The 19076-nt window shown below is 40.7% G+C and overlaps 1 protein-coding gene across 1 annotated transcript in view; it reads right to left on the bottom strand.

The window, feature by feature from the left end:
- LOC128310015 (serum response factor homolog) overlaps window positions 1-14138 on the bottom strand; it is a 123740-nt gene extending 109602 nt beyond the window's left edge. The window contains exon 1 of the mRNA XM_053046546.1: window positions 13378-14138. Coding sequence (XP_052902506.1) covers window positions 13378-13890 — 513 coding nt within the window. The 5' untranslated portion in view covers window positions 13891-14138. The remainder of the gene's footprint in view (window positions 1-13377) is intronic.
- Window positions 14139-19076: the final 4938 nt, after the last annotated feature.

Below are 19076 nucleotides of genomic sequence, written 5' to 3'. Positions count from 1 at the left end.
AAAGGATACTAATGTTAAAAACGCAGAGTATAGCGGTCCGTCCACCGTTATTGCCCTATCAGCATTCGATCGAACGGATTCCATCTGTAGGGTGCTCTCCGTTTTGACATAGACACTTCTTCCTACTACACATCACATGGAGCGAACGTGTCAAACTAACGTCAACAAAAAACTCATTAAATCCTGTGCGCATGACGATCTCCTTAATACATTCCCTCTTTTGCTCAAACAATCCGTCAGAAGGAAGCAGAAGCAAACACTAAAGCAACAGGTTGCTTTTACAAACATGAAGAAAACGCGTCATCGTAGAAGTCGTACACCCCCGAATATATGTATGTAAATATGTTTGCTCTGCTTGGCACCTCACCATATCTCGGCCACCACAGAAAAAGCGTCAAATCATCATTTCTTTAGTCGGTCTGTAAAGCTAAGAAGCCGAAGCGACGTTATGAAGGTGCCGATAGTGGGCACTGCTCAAACCTAAATGCGGGCGTTTCGGGCCAAGAAATAATAATAGGAAAAGCCTTCCCCTCATCATCCTCCAATCTCAGCTCTAAACGATCGTTTCGGTACGATGGTATGCGAAAGAATGTTTTCCTATGTGTTAAATGATTAATGGTGCGAACCACCCTAATGCAGTACGATAACCATGGTACGAACCACTGAGAAAAATAGAGCACGCGCGATAGAGAAAAGAGAGAAGAAGAAGGAGATAGAGAGATACATAGAGAGAAAGCAAAAGAGTAAGAGAGAGAGAGAGAGAGAGAGAGAGAGAGAGGTAGAGAGAGAGAGAGAGCAATAGAAATTCATATTTTGACCATATTTCATTGACTCTAGCTATGGTAAAGCAAAAAAGCACACAAAGCTGCCACAAAGAGTCAGGTGTAAAGCAAAAAACACGCTTTTAATCCCACTTTGCACAATCATTCCGCAAGCAAAATGCACCATGTGATCTGCAGCGTTACGATCGTTTAGTTTAGCATAAGATAGGAACCGATGATAAAATGGAAGCATGAAACGGCAGCGACGGATCTTTTGTATGACACCTGTTTGCCTGCAGAGATCGCTAACGTGACCAAATTTGCAAGCGTCACCTTCCTTCGTTGATAAAACACTTTCCTATCTACCTTGGTTCGTGCGGTTTCAAAACATTTCATACTAAAATTAATCACCCATATCAGACTATTAAAGCTAGACTATCGAAAATAGGATGTTTTGTCATGAGCATTTGCAATGCAACGATGACAGTATTTCGAATTGAACAAAAATGTATGTTAAAAATCATTATATCTACTATGACGATTACTATTACGATGTTATCTAATAAACCCGTCTATAAGCACAACATATTAATCGTTGGACAAGACACATTAGCCACAATATAAGCGACCAGTCTTGGCTTATATAAGGGTATGTACGAAAAAAAATGCATACTCTCAATTTTCATTTAAAATGTTCCCTTTCCATTTTTATTTTTTTCGAAATGTTTGTTATTCGTCGCGTGCAATTTTTAAAAGAATATTATTTTTAAATTCCGAGCGCTTGGACGAATTTCACGACGGAATTTCAATAAAACATCAATTTTAGAGCTTTATCACTTTTCAAATATCATTCAAAGATATCAAATCAATCAAAATTCAAAATTTTAAGTAACTTTTCTTTAGGATGTGATGTGTGAATTAGAGATGAGAATAATAATCACTATTTTTAATGATTTGAATCAGAGTCAAAGAGTGGGTTTAAAGATTTGAATCCTTTACTCAATCTTTTGAGATTCATTGAAAAGTATTACTCTGCATCAATGTTTCTATCACTCTTTTGCGTGCATACTCACTCTCACTTTCTGTGCCGAATAGAAACTCACCCAGGAGTGAGTAAAACTGTTTTATGACTCCTTTTGGATTGAAATGATTCTGTAGGTGTGATGAATTACTTTTTATAAATTTTTAATACATAATTTGTTTTAATTTCATCATATTTTTTGTACATTTGTTTTTCCGCTGGTCTTGCTAATAACATCCATCAAAATTATTTATTGCAAACTACAGTAAAAATATAATTTCATTCAAAATGTTTTTTTTTTACCAAGGACTGTTAAAATTAATAAAAAACGATTTATTGTACAAGTTTGCATTCCTGGTTCAATTCATAACCAATTGGAATACGACTCTTATTTGCGGTTTTCGGTATCAAGGTGAATGAAAGAAAATCTTGCTCGGTCTCCCTAAATGACCGATTGCATAAGATATCATTTTAACTTTTTACCATTTTACTATCTTTATAATAAACCGTTTTAAATATAAAGGAGTAAAATCCGAAGAAAGTGACAAAACACGTCTGCTCACTCACCATTAGTATTTACAATCTCAAAAGAGTGATAGTACTCTTTTACTCACTTATTGATTTTACTTTACTCTTATTGAGTAATTATGGTCCAACGATTGATAAAACAGTTTTACTCACTCCTGAGTGAATTTCTAGTCGGCACAGGGAGTGAGAGTGAGTATAAACGCAAAAGAGTGGTTAAAGGAGTCATAAAAACTCTTCGGGCTGATTTATACTCATTCACTCTCTCGAAGGTTTCAACTCACTCACTCACTCTTACTAAGCGCGCACATCTCTAGTGTGAATAGTATACACAGACAAAAGCTATACCACGGCGACGTAATGGTCATCTAATGTAACTAATGAATTGAATATATTTATACAACAATTGATTAACTGATACATATATAATCTACCTGAACAAACAAATCCAAAATGTAAAATAAAGATAAGTTCATCCATCGCCCCTTTAGATTCCGAATAAATAGAATATTTTACTCATTATCATTTGTGGTGTGAAATACGAACCTTGCCAATGATTCACTACAATAAATAATTTCATTATTCACCAGATAAACCATGCATTTCGACGTCCTTTTGTAAATACATTAAATTTAAACTGCCTGGTAGAGTCAAGTTGGCATCATATCAGTATTTATTTAACATATGCACCATAAAGGAATAAATATATCGTTTCTAAGCTGCAACAAATCCGCCACACATGAGCCGCAAATTAATGGTCATTAATTATTTCACCATCATCGGAGAAAAGGTAACAGCGAAAATCTAATTTGTCGTTGACACGCATCGTGGATCACGTTACGTATCTGTTCTACTCAGTTACACTTTTCCGACAAAATTACACAGATGAATCATACAAATCGGCAAAGCAAGCAACCTAGCAAATTTTCTCTATAAAGCAAGATCTTCACTTTACTTAGAAACTGCCCGAGATAAGATGCTCCCGACGAGCTGTAGGCAGCAAGAATCATTTCATATGTGATCTACCATATTTTTTCTTGCTGCGTATTATTCCGAAACAGCTTTGCATCCCACGTAAATTCAGACCCATCCAAACGGAATTGTCTTTCGAGTGAGAAGCAACAAAAAAAAACAACTAAAGATCGATTGCAACCTGACGAAACAGTAATTAACCGACAGCTTCCCGGGTATACCCGCGCGTATCGTTAGCTGCACGAAGGCGATGAGACACATTTTTGCTGTTGCTTTCTTTTTGCCGGGCCAAACAGACTGGCAACATTGTGGCCAAAAAACGATTTACAGTGAGCGTTTTTTTTCCTCATTTACACTTGCTCACACACTCTTCTGTACACACCATTTCCACACATCATGGCATCAGGCCAAAGGCCTTTCGCCTTCCTCGTTCTGAGTGGAAAACGTAGCCCCAGGTTTCGAACACGAGCTCACACAACAACCAGCACCGATTGAAGAGCGAAGGTGGATGTCGTTTCGAAAATTGTCCCAATCTCCAATATCTCTTGAAGACGGTGACACTGAAGATAACACCCGAGCGTTGCGTTGAGCGTCGCAGACGCGTGGGTTGGCTTTGCGCGTGTGTATAGAAGTTGAAATATGTTGCTCATGCAAATGTCGTGCTGCACAGCAAATGGGAACATCGGTAGATCTTGCGTAAAAAAAAACTTCCTCCCCACAGATATTGAATCTCATCCCAATTTGGCAGCAAAACGGCACCGAAAAAGAAACGCTCGACCAAACAGCTATTTCGTTTCAAGAATTTCCACTAAATTTTACGAATTCGACAAATTACACAACACTGGGAGACTGTATGAACAAGGTTGGGACAGAAATATACACACAACTGTTTTATTCCTTGTTTTCCATAATCACGACTTAATAACCAATCTTGTCTAAATATTGTGCTAAATTTTTGTAATCAATACTAAGAGAAAAGGATAAACTACAATTCGCCAAAATGCTAATCGTCTTAAATTTAAACTTGTATTCATAATTTAGTTCTAACTTTTTTACGATTATAGGCTGACATTTCCAACAATTCTTTTAAAGAAGTTTCACGGATACAATGGATTGTTTATCTTTTACCCAGTATGCTTATTAAGTAAATAGCGAGTAAATTGTATTAAAACAATAATAAAATAATAATTAATTTTCTCGAAAATTAATTTCGTCTGTCGCTAAGCATAAACGGACAATGATCAAATTAGTCTTCGTACACGTTGATGGATTCAAAGTCTTCTTTTCATATCCAAATAAAAATATATTAAAGCATTCGACAATGTGAAAATATCCTAAATAATAAATAATCACATTTAAACATAGCGATTGCTGTAAATTAATAGTTAGACGTAGCTTGACTGCAATGAATAAATAAAAACAATATTGCGGGATGTATACACGGTACCATATTGAATCACTGACTTACAGTCACCAGAGAACACTTCCGTCTAGCCAACACGTTATGTGTATTGCTCTGCGTATCGTGAAGGAAAGAAAACATTCACCCACACGCTCTCACCAAAACATTGTGATGCACAAACCCCAAAACCGGTGAAAACTCCCTAATGCGCGAAAAAAAAACCTTCCCCGGGGTCTACGAGACCTGTTTTCCGGCGGTGTGTCGCTTACCGATTCGGTATTTACTCTCTATATTTAGACCATTTTCGGATCGGATCAGATGCCGGGCCATACCGTCCGATTACGCGTCGAGGCGGCCGAACCAATTCTTGCACACGCTCCCGTACAGCATACACCAACATGTATGCTTGCACACCTCCCCAGGGCCCTAGCCTCCTTGCACTTTGCCCAACCACTTTGCAAAGGAAGGGTAATAGACTGAACTCGGTGTGATATTTTAGCTGTCCGCTCAGTGTTCTACGATCGTGTACGGGGAAGCGCTGGCGAACAGCAGCACACACTTGTTCGCATCGCGAGCGAATGCGGACCGCGTAACCTATTTTTCCTGTTGCGATCGTGTCACTAGAACCAAAAACAGATCCACCAACACCGATCAAAGCGGCGAGGGTGCATCACAAGGGATCGGGAATGGAATGGGTCCGTTCATAATGAATTGTGGTGGGTTTTCCGTTTCTCCTGCATTTCCCTCACATTCCCTCCTATTAATGTTGCCATCTCGTTCGGAGTTAGGATAAGCAAATGATGAATTCTTGTGTTTATTTAGAAAATGGGGCTAAGATTTGCTGGGGTCTGCTCAGAGGTGTTCGGCCCAGCGTTTCTTCATTTGATTGCAGCGTACGTAAAAGCGTGCTGTTTAATATAACTTATTGAACGATGCAAACTATCGCAATATTATTTACAAAAATCAAAAATTTCATTTAAGGAACAAATTGACATTTCAAAAAGTCAAACAAAATAAAAAATGTAAATCATGTTATCACAATTCTAAGCTACATCGCTCTTTTTTACCGTTTTTTGAAATATAAAAATATACATCATATACGTACATCGTGAACTTCTCAATTACACCAAGATTTAGAAAAATCCCTGAAGTTCAAACCTCCTCAGGTTCTACACCAACAACAACTTTAACTTGTGGGGTACAAACAATACAATTTGTGTGATGGATAAAATATAGAATTATTTTAAAATAATGAACATCAATTTAGTTTATAATACATCATGGTGGCACAAAGCTCATTGATGTCTCATTCATTCAAGAATTAGCAAGATTGAAACCGTAGATTATTTGTCGTCATTTGGCACAATCATTAATCTACCTCTAATTTTAAAATCTGCAACGACTCGGAAGAGAGAAAGGAGTAAAGTAGAGATACACCTGGTAGAACCATGTCAAATATGCCTTACCTATGATCGTTTGACTATCTTCTTTCTCTCGCTAATCAATCTTACACAATTAGCTTCTCTTTTTCCTGCATCGTTCGAAAATGAAAAATATGTTGGATAAAGAAACAAAGCTTTCATGAAATGTTCATAAACAGACCCGAAAAAAGAAAAACCGTAAACAGCGAACCAATCGCGTTATCTACGGCGTTATAGAACATCATCCATCGCCCCAAAAGCACCCTTGTAACGAATAAAAAAATTAAAATCCTGCCAACAGTTTTTTGCTAGCCGCGAAACACACTTGTCATGAAAAAAAAGTACATGAGATTAAAAATTAAGTTCCTTCAACCGCCGATAACCGCCGCTGAATGGCGTTGGAAACCCAATTCCTCCATTCTAAATGATTTATCTCAACGAGCGCCAGCGCCCAACGCGGTTTTTAGTCGCATTCCAACAAGAACCTTCCACAGGATCGCTGTCGAAAGCTGCCAAACGAAAGGAGCTCGTATGGGCTTGACCCGCGCGTGCGCCAAATCACGTATGCGTCCAAAGATTTCGATCGTCAGATAAAAAGAGCTCGTTGACTCCTCGTTAAGTTCATTTTCTACGCCTTTAATTATGAAGAAAAGGAGCTGATAAACCTACCGGCCCGCTATCCGGAGCGCAAGGTGCGAATGCCTACCCTGCCCAAGATCCAGGAGGTCTTTTTTCCTGACTCGGGATCAACGCGAACGATACTCAAGAGTTAATGACTTCTTCACAACAGAAAACGGATACCGGCTAACTGAAGAAGCGAAATCGATTGATCCAACGATCGATCTTTTTTCCTTTCTCTCTTTCGCTCTCTCTCTCTCTCTCTCTCTCTCTCTCTCTCTATTTCTTTCTCTTCTGCTCCATAACACGATCGTCATCGGTTCATATGTTATATGCTCCTAGATCAACGATTGATGTGATATGATGATGATGGTGATGATTAAGTTCAGCGCCGCCGATGCGCAGCGATCAAAACATTTAACTTTACTCATTCATCAGCCATTATTGACGCAGTGTGTGCAGAGCGTGGAGGCAGTTTTGAACGATAAGAAATAGCCAATCTTTTCTCCAAGCCGCAGGTACCGTCAAAAGCCCAAACGTCCCCAAACGGACGTCGTCCCCGCACGAAGGCCGGCTCGCACTAGAAGCAAACGCACAATGGGTTTACAATTTAAAAGTAATTTAAGAAACAAGACCGCATCGTCGTCGCCGCACTTTTCTTTACGCTCTTTCCGAGACAAAACGAAACGATGCGAAACGAATTGCTGGAACGACCACCGCTGCCACCACTTGCTGACGGAACGGCTGCTGGCTTTCAGATTTATGAGCGCTCCGTTAGTTCCAACGCACATTGGAAGGTGGGGTACAAAGGCGTACCAGATGGCGAGAAGCTTCATATACAACAAGATCCTCGGATGTTAATATCAGCGCGAGCAGCAACCGTAAGGCAAACTCCATCTGAGGCCATCTAATTGAAAAAGTGTTAATTATGTGATAGACGACCCTAGGTCGGCACGCCGCGATAGATTAAGCATTGCGATGAGGTGCCTGCGCTAAGGGCTTTTCCAGATTAAAGCCTACCGACCGGGCACCAACACACGCATAGCAAAAGGTCGTGTTTCGTCGAGCGGATGAGCGATAACAGATAGTCGTCGCCATAGGATATCAACATCATGCCTGAGAATACTAATGCTAATACCTGCAAGATGGTGTGTACGTTGCCCGTGATTCAATATTGGGAAGCTTATCATACGACTCGTACTGGAAGGCGCTTGAAGTTGTGCACCTCGGTCGATTGCAGATAGCCACCGCCTCGCACCGTTCGACCGGGTTGGTTCAAGCGTTGGCTTTATCTAATCTTCGAGCAGCTCCACGCTTTCGGACTTTAACGGTTGCGCACGGCGATAGCTCCGTGGACGATTGTGTGTCGCTGAAACGAAACATTCCACTACACCAGCAACCATCTGTTCTTTCTGCATTCGAATGATTCATTGAGTTTGCTCTGTTGTTCCTCTTTGGAGAAAATTTTACAAGAATGTTCGAACTTCAATGGATGGAACGCTGGAATTGGAGGTTTAGCTTTAGCTTGCGGACAAAGTCTTGAAACGACATTCTGGAAAAATTCGCATGCGCAAGCTGGGTTCTCCTTCGAAAGGCATCGAAAAGCATTTCGACGACAGGCTTCTTACACTCAAACATCTCAACATGTCCCAGTGGGCAAATAACAAACGTACCTTTGCAGCGGTTCCTGTTGCTCTTGTCCACCTTCAACTTCCAAATGCTTGGCGATGTGTTCAGCTCACCATGCGGTACCAAACATCTGCGAACCAACAAAGCCACTCACAGCCAGTGGATGAGAAATGCCCCAGAGGAGCTCGAACCGACCCCAAAACGTTTTGTTGGGTCAACCAGCTGCTTGCTACAACTGTTCCCGTTGGGTGGCCTTTTCCGTGCCTTGCGCGTCAGTTCCGTACGACCAACTTGGCACAACTGAATGTTTCCAGCAAGTTCTAATGAATTTTCCGAATACTTTGTACCATTTTCCAACTGACAACGTGCATACAAGCCGAAGATGTAACATGTGCCGTGCAGATTTCCGCACACGATTGCCTCGATTGCTACATTGGAACGTTAGTTCCCTTCCTTACGTCTCTCTCATTATACTGCTGTCCCTCTTTTCTCTCTGTCTCTCTTTCTGGCATAATACACTCTATGGCCCATTCAGCAGTTACACAAAAATACATCCCTCTCCAGTCGCGGATGCCCTTTCGCCGAATCACCCTTTCGCTCACCCCTATGTTCGCTTTCGCCTTGGTTTCGGTTGATCGGGCGCTGCCTCGTCTCTCGTTGTCTCTTTACCGTCACCACAACATCAGTTAGAAACCGTTTATTGCTGCGTCTCGAAACCCTGTGAAGTTCTATTACTCTGCTATGACCATCTGGAGCACCCATTCATTCATAACATAAACGACCTAGTGCGGATGATGAAATCGTTTGGAAACTACTTCTCTTTATCGTTGGCACCTCTGAATTCTCCTCAAATGTCAGTGCTCATGGCTTCCGAGAGATTATAGACATTTAAAAAAGTGAAGACTTCTTGTTTCTATGAAACTTTCATCATTCAGCACAGAATTACATATTACGGAAAACTATTCCTTGTCGACAGTTGACTACATTACAATTCCAGACCATAACGAAGAAACTCATCGTTTTTTGCCTCCTGCACAGATTATCAAAAGTCCAATATTAAGCGATACGTTTACAGCATGCAGTAAAGTTCGCCGATTAACTGACCGCGCCTAAGAGTTTAAGCAAAGGAACTCATTAAAAAGGAATTCCAAAAAAAAACTTCCTTAATATCATGACAGGAAATGTGCCGTAAAGTGAGATTGTTGATGCTCGGTGTATTACCTTTGGCTAACATTACGAAAGAGAGCGCCCATTAATTGATTGCGTACCAACTTTATAGTTCAATGAAGCGGTATCTGATTGCTACCAACAGTACATACATATTTTTTGCACCTGAAGTGTGACATTTGGGACGGTTGGCATCTAAAGCCAACGGTTCCTCCGGCTGGCATGGTTTTGTGAGGCCAGGTCAACCGGTCACGACAACGCCCGTCGGCAACACTATGTGTTTACCGCAACGCTGGAAACCGTTTGCTAAAATTAAGCCATCCCACAGGACTTTAACACTTTTCGCATAAGTGCCACCGATCACGCAAACACGCACTGCAGCGAGATCCGGTTTTCTCGGGGGAAGGATCATAAAAACGATACTTCTTTCCGAAGCGTAAAGTTGGCGCTTCATTTCACGCCAAAGCTTTGTGCATAACCAGCGAGCGCGTAGCCATCAAATTACAATCATACAATTAGCTCACGCACACAGTCACGTCACATGGACTGATGCAGGCTATGCTTAAAATCTCATCAATCTGAAATAAGTCCTCTCGTTAAATGGACCTTTTAACTTAAGCAGAAATGTGGATTACGTCACACACACATACTCTCTATCGCAATCACATGATGTGTATCGAGAGATTCCTTAAGGATCAACGTATCATAGACCAACCAACTAACCAACTCTACATTGGCATATTCCACCTGGATCTTCGCAAGCATAAGACTCGTGAGACGAAGTTTCAGTAGTTTCTCGACCCATCCTATGGCTCTTCAACACTGATTACGACCTCCTATCCTGAGGCGACTTCACAGTAACCTGAAACCAAACCCGAGCCCCTTGTGCTTGATAACACGTTTTTTACGAGCCCGATAATGATGGCGATGATAAAAGTTGATGGTTAAAGATTAATTAAATTATAGCATTGGAAGGATGGTTTCGTAGCACAGAAATGAGATGCGATGAAAATCCTTCAGAAAACAAAAAAATAAAAACTCCTCCAAACAGAGACTGACTTGCTGCAACAGACCCTTGCTACATCCCGCAGCCCACTGTACCTTTTTATTAGCCCCAGAATCTGCGGCCCAAGTAAAACGTCTCCAAAAATGCACCGTCAGCATGCAACGACCTCGGGCGTTCGGCAACACTTCAAAGTATCTGCGGTGTTCCGGAACTCCAAGTGTCCAAAAGTGCAGCTCCGACGGGCCCGGTGTTTGTGCCACAGCCTGGAAGTGTGTCCAAGCACGAGGGAAAGACGAGATCTGTTTTACTAGGTGTTGTTTACAAGAACTCGTTGGCTTGTGTTCCATCCTTGTGACAGGTCGACGACGTCCGCCCGATGACGGGTGGAGCCACATCAAAAAGTGCGAACAAATAATTGAATGTTACCATCGCCACCAACCAAAAGGTGCATTTCTCCCAAATCGGCTAACGATGCGCCTTCTTTCTACGATCGCTATAAACATACAAGCACGCGGTATAAAAAGCAACACGGCGTCGGGACCTCAGTTGCAATAAATTTTAAACATCTACGTCTGGTCCCCAAAAAAGGCCGTTATTTGTGTTACTTATTTTTTTGTGTCCGTCATTCGGATATGATGGTAGTTATTTATTTGCATTTTTTTACATGTCGAAATCTCTGCACTCAATAAGTGAACCAGCGGCTCTAGACACAGCATTGAAGTGAAATATTCAAACACTTCTTTCTCGAGATGGTAGCAGCGATCTTACAGTCTTCGGAACAACGCATTGGAACGCACGGCATCTCAAAAATTAATGAACACATTTTATTGGGGTTTTATTTATTTATTAATCTTCTCCTCCTACCAAGGAGTGAGGGAGACGTTCAAACGGTTGAACTCCTTTATATACTCGTGCCAACGTATGCGCCACGCAAAAAAGGAACCTCCAAAACAGGTAGGGAGTCTCTTCGAAAAATATGCTGGTTATCGTCAGAGAGAAAAGAGAAAGGGTGAATAATTGTCCATTCGACAATTACGAGCACACGTACCAGTGCTTCGCTTGTCTAATGTTTCTCGCCCATAGCCCCACGATCAACGTTTAATTTTCTGTACATTTTAAACTTTTATTCCGAAAAAAAGGATTCTACTCCGACAGATAGTTTTGGGCAGTGAGCTTGCAAAAAACATGCCGCCACCGTTTCAGGTACACCGTGTCGTTAATTATCGGGAACACTTCGAAACAAGGACTGGTATTTGAGGCAGGAGACAAGAGAGTAATTATTTTATTATTAACAAGATCGGCGCAATTTCGGGCTTTTTACGACATTCTCGGCAGTAAACCGCTCGGTAGAATCCGAATTTAGCACAACTGCAGAAGTGGAATTAGTTGTGATTTCTGCTTTACCTTTTTTTTATTTCCTCAACGAATAAAAAGATCACCAATCAGCCTGTATACTTTGCGAATGTTTCTTCGCAAAAATTAAAAATCTCTCCCCAAAAACTATGCTAAAGGTGCGAAAAGATGTGTTTTGACAGATTTCGCATTTTCATCATTTAGGCACGCAATACCATCATCACCATTATATCGTTTCACTGTATGCCCTCCACACGGTGGAAACGAAAGAACTGTCGATGACGGTTTTCTTACGTTGGTGTGGTTCATTCCTGGAGAAACACATTCAAATATAATTAGTACCTGATTTGTCTCGCTGGTGTGGATGGTATCAGAGTGAAAGCATTTTTGAAATCCTCATCTCCTGATGACATTCGGCAAACCTTCCACACAAGAAGATAAAACATGTTGGATCTTGGTGGTCATTACATTCTTATTGATAATAAATATAGCGATCGTTTACGAAATGTTACATTGAAAGTACAAACGAAAAGTACATTTAAATAACCATTCCTGCGAGGATCGAGATTTTATTTTATACGAAATCTATATATTTCAACTTGGTTGAAAACCGTAACCCATTCAACAATAATCGTTACAGCATGTCACTTCCCATGGAATTCTCAAAATTCGATATATTCAAATCATTAAATATATTGATTTCCGAAACTGCGCAGATCAATTTGCAAGCAAATTCTCTTTTGCTAGTCTCAAATGAGTAAACTTCTTTTGTGCTTATATGGAATTCGTCAGAGAATGCGGTCATTAAGTATGATAAGTGATAAGAGAAGTCGATAAGATAGAAACAAGAACCGTAAGCTACTCACAGCGTAGCAACACATTTTCTAATGATAACCATACAAAACATATATAAAATGTTATACTAAGCCAACTTTGCATTTTTTTTACAGAGCTATCTAGATTATGTAGCTCTATTTGCATTTTTATGTTTGGAGTTTTTACATTGTTCAAATGTAACGGCAAACAATTGCAAATGGTTTCCTAACCAATTATGAAAATTCAACATTGTTGAGCAGTTTACGCAGCAGTTTTAACTGAAACTATAGTCCATTTTAATATAATATAAATGTTTCTATCTTCATCAAACACATCTTAGACGTGCATAAACAATATGTACAGACACAATTCCGCAAAAATTTCGTTACAAAATAAAATCCTTGAAAGATAAAACATAAAAATACCTTTTGCGCGGTAGTCAAGTGCGCTTCTATGTTGCAATTTTTCCAAATTTCTACACGGCTCTTTCCCGTATAGTTTTGGAACTTATGGACATAGTGTTTTGATATTTTGACGCGTAACAGTAGCCAACTTTCTATTCATTGTTGTTAAATTTCAAATTTATATGTTTCATGAACTGTCACTTCAATTTTTCCAGCGACGAGTCGAAGACCGACTACTGTGCGCGGGATGCGATTGCAAAAAACAATAACACACAATCTTACCTTCTTCATGATGCCGGTTTTACGCTTAGAAAACGTCGTGTACCGTCGTAATTTGTTGTCGATATATTCCATCTTAATCTTAACACGACCCTTCGTCTTTTTGCCATTGCTAGGTGGTGACTTTTTCGGCTGGAGCGAGGTGTAGCTGTCGTCCACCACCTCGGACCCGACGGTACATCCATCGAGACCGGTCATGTTCTGCGAACCGACCATCTGTTGCCGATCGTCGTAGCAATCCGAGTTGGTGCGTTTAATTCCGCGAGACAACCCACCACCGCCACCGCCTCCACCACCACCGCCACCACCACCGCCACTACCGCACTGTGGACCGTTGGTATTCATCAAGCCTGTTCCGCCGGACCCACCGCGGGACATCACTTGCCCGACCAAACCACCACTCGGTGGGCGCGCCAGAGACACGTTCGGGTTACCGTATATCTCTGGCGATTCGCTCATCATGCTCATACTGTAGTTCAGATTGTAGCGCGAATCGCGCCCACCGGTCGGATCCATTATTTCCCAAATTTTTGCGGCTTTTACGGTACCGGGGGTCACAAAAAAAGGGTTGGCACGGGTGGCCGGGTTCGCACGGTTTGCAAAATGTGCGAAGCAAACGTAAGGGATTTTTGAGTCGCGTGACCGATATTACCGACTAGAGACGATTCACCACTCTGCAACTACGGAATATGGTCACAGAGAGGGCACGTATACACACAAACACTCGCGAAATTAAATGCGTTTTTGCGACCGGAAGGAAATAAATCCTTTGGGCGTATGCTTCCGGCGTGTTGAGAAGAGTGACACGTTTCCCTAAGAAAGGGCACACACGAGGGGGACACCAAAATCTTGCGCTATACACCACACCACTTTGGGGTTCGAATAATCACACCGAAGGCAACGAAAAGAACCGACTATCGATACCGATTACGAGCGATTTGATAGACGTGGTTTCTTTCTTTCTCGCTGTCTTTCACAGCGCTAAAAGGTTTTATCGCATGGCCTTCTTTTCCCACAGCCTTCTACCCGGCCTGATAACGACACGATACGCGGATTTCACACGAAGCCTGGCCGGAATCACGGATTGATCCGGTTTCGCGAACCGCAAAACAACACGGCGTTCCGTATCAAAACAATCAAACTTCAAAACAAACCCTTGTTCTGAAACGTCAACGCGTTTGACAGCTGTGTTGTGAGTGGCGAGTTGGCGAGTGGCACAGGGTGGTTCAGATGAGGTGGAAAATATTGGCGGAAATTATTGCGGTACGGGACGGTTTTTTTCTTGTTGAGATGTGCTAAAGTTGACGGCGTACACGAGGGAGGGTTTTTTTACTCGACGATGACGGTACACAGTGTTTTCTCTCGGCGGAGATGATGATGATCAGCAACACAGCTTGTTCAGCAAACAGCAAACAGCAACCGCTTCTACAGCACAGCAGACCGGAAACAACGGCAACAGGAACACTTCAGCAATTGCAGCAACCACAGCTTCAAAGGTAGTTCGAAGTCAGCCTCTTCCTTGGGGAACTTTCACGGCATACAGCATCAGCGGCGCAGAAGGTGTTAAATCAGCAAAGCATCTTTAGCGTTGATATCCGATCAGGGATAATTTCGTTTATAAAAATTATTTTCGTTTTACAATTATTCTTGCACTGAGCACTGGTTCATTTATTTAACTGTCGATGATTTTTGCTCTCACTAGTGTTTAGTTAACATATTGCAACGTGATACTTCAACAGTGATAACTTAAGCTTTTTGCAATAGCTAACTGCTTTGATATTCCACTAAACGTTACACTCTACTGCTTTGTTTATCGAGTGATAATTTTCACTATTCAGCATATATTTCGTTGGAGGTTTATGATACCCGTTCCGGGAATATTGCACTACTGCTGTTGTGGAATATTTTCTACGTTGAACCGAACGAATCACATTCTTTTCGAGGAACAATTTCTTCAGGAGGGTCACTTTTTACTTGATCCTCCCACTCGTACGTTGGATTTAATATTCCGATCAATTCTTGCACTGTAACCAAACAAAACAAGCGACAGGTGGTCGTACGATATTGCACAGAAAACCATATGCTGTCGCTGTCCGCAGCGTCACGCGAGTCACGAAACTGAAGTTACGCTGCAGATGCGATCTCATCAGTCACGTTAGTGCGCTTGCGGCCGGGAATCCTAGACCGCGGGCAATGGGTATCACTCGGGAACAAAAAAAAACGCACGGCAACAAGTGCAAACACAAACGCACGATGTACTCGACAGGTAGGCAGGCAACAAAAAATAAATAACCAAACAGCCCCCGGGGAAGTTGTCACGGGCAGCGCGTAGATCCAGAAACGACGAAACTAGTTTCGGGGGCGCCAAAACCAAAAACGATCACAAACAATCGCCCAAAACGATCAATCGACCAACGTACACTGGCGAGCGAAACCGGGAAGCGCACCACGTGGACCTGCCAACATTCGACATATGATTCGAGCTGACCGCTGTCGATATAATAAAATTACGAAAATAAAATAATATCAACCCGAAGGCGCGATCGTTGCTCGTGCTCGTGGCTAAACCGTTGTGTGCGTGTGGGACCGCACTTCGGTGCGTACGTGCTGTTTGCACGGGGAGCCCTATCGCTCGGTATAACATACGTACATGCTCGGTTTGGGGCGATTGGAACCCACACCTGTGTTGGTGCAGTCGACGACAAATCGTGCACGATCTTCGGTTCACGAGATGTGGTTGTGTTGTGTACGCACTACACGATGAGCTTCCTCACTCTTTTTCACTCGCTTGTTAGTTTACTGGCGATGCTGCTGCTCATACTCCAATACAGCTACACTGTAGCTTTGAGGTTTCCCCTCTTCAATAAACCGCGATCACCACGTTGAGGGATGAAAGTTTTCCCCAGTTTATAAAAGCACACACCCCTCAGCAGCATCCCTGCATTACCACCCCTGCCGATGTGTGATCCATTGCAACCGTGGTTAGGATAGCTTTGGATACGCCCCGAACACTATCATTGTCTCTGTCGCTCGTGCATGCTCTTTTAACTGTTAAACTATAGTTGGGATGTAAAATGTAAGCTTGCAAACTAAATGCATCCATACAAACATTAAATATTACAAACAGTTCAGTTACGTTTTGAAAACAGCAATTCCTATCTGCACATTACCTTTGGAAAATACTCTTTAAATGCAATGTGCATAATGGTTAAAGGTAAGTTACACTTTCATGTCGATTGAAAATGAAATCATTTTATATTGGACTCATTTTATAATTGACGGTTGATGGTATTAATCAAAATTCATCACAGATAAATTTTTAAATAAATTAAGTACTATATGTGGAAAGACCTTCCTTCGGCTTTATTTTAAACAGAAAAGTCAGTTCAAATTACGTGGAAAAATGCCCTACTGATAATAGATAATACAAAAAGAGATTAAATTTTGCGTGAAATAATAAGAATAATTAATCATCCTTGAGTTTGCAACATAAGTTTAAAGTTTAGTTATATAGATATATATATATATATATAAATATATATATATATATATATATATATATATATATATATATATATATATATATATATATATATATATATATATATATATATATATATATATATATATTTATATATATAGATATATATGTATATATATACTTTCCATCTTATCACAGATACGAGATATTTTCCATCTTATCTTTATACGTCTAATACGTCTTCCGTTGGAAATTTACAACCCGGAAAAAGTTGAAATTCATATTTCACTATGAGTAAGTATTGTTTTCCTTACTTGTTTAATTTGCAGTATTACGGCTTTTGCCGTATTAAAGACGCTCTTGAAGAATTGTATTGAAGTAAAAATTAAACCCTTTCGTTATTGATAAAAAATATTACATAAAAACATCTTCCACGTGGTATCACAATTCAACACGTATTGTTTTCCGTTACAATTTCCATTCTATCGCGCATAAATTGACACTAGTGCAACCAATGTATAATCAACTTCCTTCTAAGATGTTAAATAACAGTTATTTTCCTACCGGAATTGGTATGCGTTCGTTGTACCTCTTCAACCCCAACCCACGTTGACATTTGGCCTCGTAGGTAGTGATGAGTATTGATAGGCTTTCTGGAAAACGGAAGAGAAGAATACATGTCACAGTGTGAATATCCGATTCCGCCAACGGAAACCTGTAACCAATACACCAGTCGATCACGCAATCCACATTTCCGTTCGCAGTTAGTCCACCTGACGGCCGGATCGACTTCAACTGTCCTCAAGAGACATCGTCGCACCGGGCTCGGTCGGGGGTGCAATAGGATTTGCATATAAAAAGCTTTAGCGTTGCCTATGCTTACATTCGAACGCTTCACCATCATTCCAATTGAACGTTGTGCGCGTAACTATGGATGATTGACAAGCCGCCGACGAGCAAAGACTGAGAACAATTGGCGAAACAGCGGCGAAACAACCAACGACGATTATCATGTGATCGATTCCCGTTGGGTGATTAAACAATTTCATTGTTTCGTTGCAAGTCACGCGGTTCCGTTTATGTGGGTGGGAGAAGCTTCTTTCCTTCTTATCTTTATGCGTCTTCCGTTGGAAGTTTCCAACCCGGAAGCGACCAAAATTTGCTTTTACTGTCTGTACGCTGGAGAAATTCATTTTCCCGTTCTGTGCGACCACGGTTCTTTTAGTGCAGCAATGGAGTTCCAGTTGAATATGAATATTACGCTTGTCATCGAAAGTTACTCAGTATGAAATAAACAGACGTATTTGGAAGAACATTATGCAAAAACAAAGCTGCCACTCCATACTTAGATCAAACAGGACGTGGGTGGATTTGAATAGACAAAATGTAGAATCTGCTAATGAAATTTCGATTCCCGTGATCTAAAACAATAAAGCTAGACTGCGAATGATATGGAATGAGCAAAAATTGCAATTATCTTAAACTTTTAAGTTAAAGTTTTAATCCACATGTTGGTTTAGAGTCAAATGTTATTCTGTAATATGCAATATCTATTTACGCTTTCGAACGAATAATACCCTTTTAACCCACACTTGATTAGTGTAGCCTGTGAAATAGAGAATGAGCCGAGCATTCTTTCGATGCTGATGTTTTATTGAACTATGTATAAAAGTATTTCCATCGATCTACATTAAAATCATGTCTTCAAAAGGTGATTTTATACCCCAGAAAATTCGGTATGATGTTTTTTTGAAGTCCTTGTTTTATTATTCGGTTTCTTCAGGTCATGCATTAAAGATTGCCACAATCTTATGTTTCATAAGTATTTAAGAAGCGCTATACGCCAATTGTTCCACAAGTTTAGCTAACGCAACTCGAAATTAAACTGAGAGCACTACTTTTTAGCTTTGTCGTGTAATTGACTATCAAGTGTCACTCCGTGTTGGACTCGTCGTTATTATATCTAATTATCTCATTAGGATTTGTCTTAAAACATTCTGTTCATTGATTCCGAGTGCAATTAGGGGCTTGATAATCTTTGATAAAATGTTACAATTAACATTTGGAAATTATTTTTCCTATCCTTATCGCTATCCTTTTGAACAAAACAATTTTTACTGAGCATAGCTTCAAAATACGAAACAGTGCTGAATTGTACCCTGTGGGTGGCAGGGTACTTGTGTGGAAAATCACTTAAATTTGTCCTTTTTATTCATGTTCT

The sequence above is a fragment of the Anopheles moucheti genome, chromosome 2 (genome assembly GCF_943734755.1).
Source record: "Anopheles moucheti chromosome 2, idAnoMoucSN_F20_07, whole genome shotgun sequence".
Classification (NCBI taxonomy): domain Eukaryota; kingdom Metazoa; phylum Arthropoda; class Insecta; order Diptera; family Culicidae; genus Anopheles; species Anopheles moucheti.
Note: the sequence above shows the minus strand (reverse complement) of the source record. Positions and strands in the feature narration are given on the sequence as shown.